This window comes from Triticum urartu, chromosome 7A (genome assembly GCF_056163025.1).
Source record: "Triticum urartu cultivar PI428250 chromosome 7A, HENAU_Tu73, whole genome shotgun sequence".
NCBI lineage: Eukaryota > Viridiplantae > Streptophyta > Magnoliopsida > Poales > Poaceae > Triticum > Triticum urartu.
Genome location: NC_141879.1, coordinates 285637714 through 285646534, shown reverse-complemented (window position 1 = coordinate 285646534; position 8821 = coordinate 285637714). Strand labels below are relative to the sequence as shown.

The following is an 8821-nucleotide window of genomic DNA, read 5'->3' as shown; positions in this document are numbered from 1 at the left end:
CATATTTATAGAGCAACAACTCATGTTTCATCACTCTGATTCCTAAATAAGTTCTACCTGTGAATGTAATTGATTTTAGCCATCTCTTTGTTGGATTGCTCCATCAAAATAATTACTAAGTTGTTGGCCAATAGGCTCCAAAGAATTATCTTGAATTTGGTTCATGCTAATCAATATGGCTTCCTAAAATCAAGATCTATCCTGGATTGTCTGGCATGGGCATATGAATAAATTCAACAATGCTAGTAGTCTGGCAAGCATTTGATCATTCTAAAATTAGATTTTGAGAATACTTATGATATGATTGAACATCAAACTATAAAGCAGTTGTTGGTAGCCAAAGTTTTTGGTAAGAGATGGCTTTGATGGATTGACATGATTTACTCCTGTGTTTATTCAGTTGTACTTCTGAATGGCATCCCAGGCATGCAATACCCTTGCAAGGGAGGTGTCAGACAAGGAGATCCACTCTCCCCTCTTATATTTGTCATGGCTACAGATTTGCTACAATCAATTTTTAATGAAGATGAGGTCAACAATCTTATCCAGCATTCCCTGCCTACTGGTGCATGCCATGATTTCCCTATTGTCCAATATGCTGATGATACCATTTTTTTTGTTATGCATGTCTGCCCTATTCAACTTTAGCACATTCAAATTCTTATGTTGCATTTTGTAGTCTATACCGGACTCGGAGTTAATTACAGTAAATCTATGATTTTTCCCATCAATGTGCCTGGCAACAGTTGAACATGCTTCTATTGTTGGGTGTGTGCAAGGATCTTTTCCCTTTACATACTTGCACTAGTGTTAGGCCTCCCCCTCTATACCACCAAACCCAAGATAAATGATTTCTGCCTGTTATGAAGAGAAGTGAGAGAAGGATGTCTGGATGATCATCATTCCTTTTATATGGGGAAACGCTTCAGTTGGTAAAGATTGTCTCGCTAGTTTTCCCACACTCTTTATGTGCTCTAGAGTTGCCCAAATTTGTGCTTGACCAAATTAACAAATATCTTAAGCATTGTTTCTAGAGAAACTATGGCATGGAAGATAAAGGTACTACTTTGAAGGCTCGGGACAAAGTTTTCCTGCCAAAGTGGATGGTGGGTTCGGTGTGTTGGGCATTGAAACTCATAACAAGGCTTTGCTGATGAAGCATTTGCACAAAATTTTCAACCACTATGATTTAACTTAGGTCAATCTCATTCAGGAATCCTATTATGCATCTTGACCAACTCAAGATATATTGATTGGATACTTTTGGAGGAAGAGCATTCTCAAGCTGCTACCTAAATTAAAAGTTACTGCTTCCTGTCAGATTGGTCAAGGTCACACCATTCTTCAATAGTGAGATAGATGGGGACTAGGGAGAGAGAAGTTGTTTACAATTATTTCCGTATCTCTATTCATTTGTTATGAATGATACAATCTCAATCAAGCAAGCAGTCATTTGCCCCAATTTGGAAGAGCTTTTTCGCGAACCTCTTTCCTTGCATGATTTCCACCAGTTTGAACAATTGTAGGCTTTGTTGCATCAAATTCATCTCTCTAAGGATAAGGACAAATGGCTATACTCCTGGAATTCTCCAATCTTTTCTGCCACCAAGATGTATACGTCTTTGAGAATATGTGCCTTTCTCATCCTATTCTCAAATTTGTCTCAGAAATTGTTGTTATTCTAAGATATAAGGTTTTCTTCTAATTGTTTTTGCATGATAGATTGAACACTAGGAATCTGCCTCAAAGGAAATACTTCCAGCTCTAATTTTATGTTCTTTGCACTCAGTGTGTGGAGACTTCCTTGCACTTATTTTGAAACTACCCTTTTGCCTGAGTTGTTGGGATTCAATTCATAATAGGAGAGGAAGCACTTATGTCCTCCTAGACATCCAGCCGTCCGTCGCAGCTCTATCTTCTGATATTGCTCTTGATATTTTGATCATGGGTTGTTGGAACATTTGGATGCAAATAAATAGTAAGATCCTTAGAAACATTGCACCAAGTATCAATGCGTGGAAAGTCCTTCTAAAACAAGATCTCAGGATAGTGAGCCTAAGGATCAAGGATAATAAAGTTCAACCCTTCAACACTGGATTGAAAACACACTCTAATTTTGCCATGTTTCCCAAGCAAAAGGAATTGGCTAATTCGTTTTGGTTTATCATTTTGTATTTTCTTTGCTATTGTGCAGCTTGGTTCTCCTTCTGGTGTGGGTTGATTCTTCCAACATATACATCATGTAACTCGAAGAAAGGACATGCAGGGACTGGATTCACATGCAACAAAAAACACAAATAGAATTGGCACAAGTTAGAAGACATGGTTAATGGAATGCATGGGGCAAAATTTTGTGTAGGTCAGTCCATCGTAGTGGGTGCACTTGTAGAATCTATAGCCGGGTTGCAATCCCTTGCGAGCGGTGGAGGTCATGAGGTCGTCACCGCAGAAAGGCAATGTAATTAGGAAGGGGAGCTCCTGGTTTTGGGAAGCATTAGAAGATGGCCCGGATGCTGACATCGTGGGGTCGATGTGGTGTGGAGTGAGACTGGGGGAGATAGCGGATCGACCGAAAGACCTAAAACGAAGGAGACAGTTCTTTTGCGTTCTGTTTAGATCACGAAGGAGCTAGTTGATGTCATGGGCTAGAAAGAATAACACATGGAAACCACGCGGAAATGATGTTTTGAAGTTTTGAAAAAAAATTCTAAAAAAGGGATGTTAAGAAGGTGATGTTCTATTCCATGCGAAATTCCAAGTTGATTTTTTTCATAGCTCGCATCCGGTAATGTGTTTCATACTATCCATTGATGAATTTGGTATTTTGTTTTCATAGTTTGCATCCCGTAATGTGTCTAAACTTTAATTTTTGCATAGCAATAGAGCATGACCCTCTTAACATCTTGTATATTTTCCAGTTTTTTTAACATTTCAAACGTGGTTTTCACAAGGGGCGTGCTACGCATCGGCCGGGTGATGTTTAGAAAAGATCCGCCACCTCGGTAGTCACTGGATGATGAGCTCGGCAGCCATTTGATCTTCTCCCCGTGAGTGCGCGGCAGCCTTTGCAACAAGGCTCATGTTGAACTCGTCACTTTGCAAAACGTTGAACGGTTTTTCTTTGGAACAAGGCCTATGTTTCAGAAACAAAGCCCTTGCCGCAGAAAGAAAAACTTCATTGTTGATCCCTTTGCAACATACGTAGTGTTGCACTCGTGCAACAAGAGTCTTGTTGCAAAAAACAAAATCCCTTTTGTCGTTGGCCGTCGCAATTTGCAACAATATCGTTGTAGCAGAAACTCATCTATGACCTCTTGCTGGACGTGACGGTGTTGCTGGAGGCCAAGACATGGAGGCGCACTGGAGGATGCAGACGTTGTTGGTGGCCGGCCTGGAGCATGTAGGTCCCCGGCATGGGGCTAGCAGGGGTGGCATGACTGCCATCCGGTGTGAATGAAGGTGGTCGAGGTCGCGCTGAGGTGGAGGCCTCGATTCGTGGCAGGTGCGGCAGGTAGGTGCCGACGGCCAGCGTGATTCGTGGTGTGTTGAATGCGTTGAAAAGGGAAGGAAGAAGAAAATGAGTGGCTCACATTTGTTCTGTAGGAGATAAGGTAGAGGACGGGACCCATGAGGGACATGTGACGCGCGTACAAGACTGGTTGCGTGATGGACGTGACAAACAATGTTTGCAACAAGCACGTTGTTGCACTGCTTGCTTTGCAACTAGAGCCAAGTTGCAAAGGTTGAAGATGGTTGCACGCCGTTTGATCAAAATCAAATCTGACGACTACCAAGGCGGTTGACGCGCGCAGCTTCATCCGCCGGTGAACAGTAGCATTTTCTTATTCTTTTCACAAAGTCTTCTTTGAATGTTGGTTTGCATGTGATATTCTTCCCAAGGGCTAGGGGATACGTGGCCGTTTGAGGGCGAGTTACAGCGTGAGCGGCCATCCCGGCTCAGGAAATTGCCGTCGGTCTCTTGGGTGTGCCGTGAGAGTTTGAATGGCACCAACCTCCAATGAATATTGTGGGTCAAATTCATTTGTAGTAAACATACGGAGCAGATACAAATGGAGAATACAACATACATCACATATCTCGAGAAACCTTGACGGCGTGGAGTTCGAGTGCATCTGATCCTGGGCACTGAAACAAATTCTCGAGAAACAATGATTTACTCTACTAATAAATCCGCCTATCTCCGACAATTCTTTGGTTCTTATTCCAGGGCAAACTTCCCAATCCTTTGGAGTTCAAAAAAAGGTGCAGCCCAAATGCAAGTTCTTTCTTCGGCTTTGGATTCATGAAAGGATCTTCGCAAGTGATAATCTTGCCAAGCGAGGTAGTATTCCCCATGAGCCCCTTTGCCGTTTATGCGACCAGGAGCATGAAACTGCCTCCTCTTGCTCAACTGTCCCTATGCCCGTGGCTTCCGGCACCTCATGAATGACTGGCTAGACTCGAATGTGTTCACTGCTGCGGCCCTCCTGGCTGCGTCGCCGGAGCAATGGTGGAATCGACAATTTCCACGGCTCGAGCTATCTATGCACGCTGGAACACCGGAAAGATATAGAGTTTTTCAGGACGCCACTTAACACAAAGATCCGATTTTGTCGATGGTCAAGCAAGACCGCCAGCTTCCTGCCTGTAGCTCTCAATGGTTGAAATGCATGGAGAAAATGAGCCAGACACAGATCATGACTGATATCCACCCCTATGGTTGTCTCTCTGTATTCTTCTTTCCTTCTCTTTTTCTTGTGCTACAAGCTCTGTAACCTGAACTATTACCCTCTTCTACGTGTGCCGCACCGTCAAGATTATATATGCAGCAACCTGACTGAAAATAACATCGCACGACCGCTTCCCAGGAATGCGATGCAGAGAACCCCCTATTTTGTTTCGATGAATCTGAAGTTACTATAAAATGTCATGATCTCTACAGTACAAAACTCTAGGTGGAGATAATGGTGCCAGTTTTGCACCGGATGTGGTCTCGAGAATCTATACCGACATTTTACATCAAAGCGGCTTGCTCACATCTCTCCGTGGGTGCTGCTACCATGACCTCTTCATCGCCAAAGTTTGGAGCCTTGGGAATCAGGCCAAGGATCTTGAACATTGCCTGGTCCGCATCAAAGTCATTGTTCGCAGTTGTCAGGAGCTTTTCACCGGCGAAGATCGAGTTGGCCCCAGCGAGAAAGCAGAGAGCTTGTTCTGGCATGGAAAACCGTACTCTCCCTGCCGAAAGTCTCACCATTGCCTTTGGCATCACAATCCGTGCGCTGGCAATCATGCGGATCATTTCCCATATCTCTACAGGCTGGTAATGCGCATTAGTTAGCAAAAGCAATTATTACAAATAAATCAGCATATAATCTTAGCATGAAGCTGGTTATATTCTGTATATCATACCCAATTGACAACTGAGGTTATCCAAGCCTGTTTTACGATAACTTTCGACATCTTAACCTACAAGAAAATAATCAACAGTAACATACCTTCTGATCCTGAAGAGGCGTGCCTTTGACAGCAATCAATGCATTGATAGGAACGCTCTCTGGGTGTGTTGGCAAAGTGGCCAGTGTATGCAACAGCCCTACACGGTCTTCCTCCGCCTCTCCAAGACCAATAATTCCACCTGCAAACACGAAACAGTACATCAAGTTATTTCATTAATAAAGAGGCAAAGACACATATATAGGAATCACACGATGGAAGTTATAATTATCAGTGATTTAAGCACAATAACCTGAGCAGACGCTTATTCCAGCTTCACGGACATGCTGAAGAGTCTGTAATCTATCATCGTACGATCTTGTAGAAATAATGTTGGGGTAATATTCTCTTGATGTATCTAGGTTATGATTATAAGCTGTAAGTCCAGCCTTCTTGAGTTCTTCAGCTTGTTGTTTCTCTAGCATGCCCAGGGTGCAACAGACCTCCATGCCCATACCTCTGCACAGATATTTATCCAATATATATTGCATTTTAAAAATAGAATATGATAAAGAAAAATTGCATTTTTCCTAATATTTCCTCAAACGCTATGCATTGTGATCAAAATATGTTATACACACTAATTCTACCATGTTAGCTTTTTCGATAAATACCTTATGTCCTTGACATATTCAAGAATCTGGTTGAAATTTGTTTTCCTGCCAATTGTCTCTCTCCATGCGGCTCCCATGCAAAATCGGGTGCTCCCAGCCTCCTTTGCCTAAGAGGTAATAGGACAGAAGAAGGAACACGACGATTAAGTATCTATGTGGGCCAGCCAATGTTTCCATGAACCATAAACTTGGACACAAACAGTACCTTTTTTGCTGCTTCTAGGACGGCATCTTTCTTCATTAATTTTTCGGCCTTCAATCCAGTGCTGTATCTTGAAGACTGTGGACAGTATGAACAATCTTCACTGCACCCACCAGTTTTTATTGAAAGAAGTGTGCATTGCTGCACTTCTCTAAATTTATGGACATTCCTATGGACCTGAGCCTACAAAAGATGACAGTATTATCTGGTTAAATTTGAAGACAAGGTAACTAAGATTTTGTTTCCCCCTTTTACGAGAAACAAAGTTAATAAATCTTCCTTGGGATGAAATGACATTACAGGAAAATGTGGTGAATGTGCTGAACAGAACAATGAATGAGTGGAATGATCATCCTGCATGTCTCTTTTGTACATAACTACATATAATCAACACAGAGGCACCAAGCTTACAAATTCATATGGTGCAAACAATGCTTACAAGCTGTGATGCACCAAGTTGATCAGAACCGTTACAATTTTACATCAAATAAATAATGTAGTTATTACCTAACACCTTGACTTGTGCATTAGTCATGCTAAATTTGTTACTGATTTCCATCTACAATCAAATAGTGGACAATTGAGGATTTATGAAAAAGATTTCCAAGTACATAGCATATGACCTTCGGTACCTCATAAACCCATTCCCACCACATAAATCCTCCTAAAGATGATACTTTCGGTAGTCTTGAATCCCAAGCATCCAAACACTCTGTACATAAAATCCTTGATGCAAATTTCCAGATTATACTCCCTAAATGTCCTTGAGTACAGTATACACCTTACAAAGTAACTAAATAGATTATCCTTATGACAAAATTATCCTTACATCTACAATCCATATGAACACGCCAATGAGAAGATAATTTCCTGGAAGCCAGAACTATTCTTACGGCAAAATTTCCCAGGAAGACGTTATGCACTATTCGATTTGAACTCTTCTCTGGGAATTAAGCTGTAGAATTCTGAAACTGGTAGATAACGAGAAAGAAAGTTGCCACCTACCACTGGCAACACCAAACCATTAACAAGGCCCCCAAAAAACTTTATCAATGCTACTTACTAATGTCTTTGTGTCAATCGCCACTTTTAACTGTTCAGCAATCATGACCGAGAATATCTCTTGTGCTAAATCGGACGTCAAGAACGAAATCCCACTCGACTTGACACCACTGTCAATGATGGGGACTCTCCATTACTAAAAGGCTCCAAAGTGAAAAGGTTGAAGCTAATTTCCACCATGCCGACTGCAATGTTCGGTGGCAGATTAACACTATTTAACTAATAATTCCAAGTGGTGTTAGCTGGAATGGGTGTGGATGTTAAATACATGGGCCAGCGGGTGCTAGCAGCCTCTAGCATAGTACCTATATTATTTGATAAGATTAAAGGTAACTTGTGCACAAATATTTCATAATCCTGGTTTACCAATCAGAAAGTGTCACTCCCCCAAAGGCAATACCTCTCCGTGCACTCCCCAAGCTCCTCCAAGCAAACTAATCCCAAAATGAGCCACACTCAATGTCACTCGCAACACGAACGTCTAAAGGAAAAGTAGCCCAACTGGAGCTGCTCGTCTACCCGCCACAGTCCAGAGGGCGCAGAGGAGCGACCTTGGCAGCAAATCTAGAGCCGGGAGCACGAGACCACTGGGAAATTGGGGGCACTACCAACTTGGAACGGAACGCAGACGGAAAAGGGGGGGGTGAGAGAGTATGTACCCCGTGGAAGAGGAGGTCGAGGAGCGGGGAGTCGTAGATGGCCTGGATCTCGGGGCGGGTCCAGTCGTTCCTGGGCCCGTCCCGCACCGCCCGCTCCGCCTCCGCCGCGGCCGCCGATACCGATGAGAAAGGCGCGGCGCTAACGGCGGAGGCGAGGGGAGGGCAGACGCGGGAGCGGAGGCTGCGCGCGAGCAGCAGCATCATGGCCGGCTCGGCGAGCAAAGCTGGCCGGAACGGAGCCGCTGCTACACTAGGCGATACTGCCGAGGAAGTTGTGTTGGAAAGCGAGAGTGCGATTTTGCTCCTTTAGCTGTTTACCGTGTTCCCGCGAGCATAGCGCATTTAGCTATGACTAGCTCAAGAGCATGTCTCAGACCTCCTCCCCTAACTCTAGACGGCTAGAGCAAACTCTCCTCTCCAAATTTCATCAGCGAGCCTATGGATTCGCTTTGTCTTTGCCCGCCGCTCTGGCCGCCGGTGATGAGAAGAAAATTTTAAGGTTTTTAGTCCTCGCAAGTGTCGCACTTACCGAAAAAGGGTTTTCCCCCATTTTATATTATAAAGCAATGATCACCGATACAGACAATGAAAACCACACAACACCACACCACACCATCACACAACACACCCAAGACCGGATAGCAGGTACAGGAACAGCCATAACACTCCAACACTTCAAACATACAACAAATGAGCAATAAGGACGGAGCTTGAAATAGTCGGAGTAGTCCACCATGACAGACTGTCACGGAGAGATGAGCCTGAGCTCGGCGAATGTAGCCCTCCAA

At 43.5% G+C, this 8821-nt stretch overlaps 1 protein-coding gene across 1 annotated transcript; it reads right to left on the bottom strand.

The window, feature by feature from the left end:
* Positions 1–4871: 4871 nt before the first annotated feature.
* On the bottom strand, positions 4872–8430 carry BIO2 (Radical SAM superfamily protein). Its single transcript, XM_048685846.2, has 6 exons — positions 8034–8430; positions 6316–6495; positions 6111–6217; positions 5750–5955; positions 5499–5638; positions 4872–5320 (listed from the first exon to the last, which is right to left on the bottom strand). Exons 1-6 carry the CDS (start codon positions 8235–8237, stop codon positions 5015–5017), a joined length of 1143 nt encoding a protein of 380 aa, XP_048541803.1. The 5' UTR covers positions 8238–8430; the 3' UTR covers positions 4872–5014.
* Between the last annotated feature and the right edge of the window lie 391 nt (positions 8431–8821).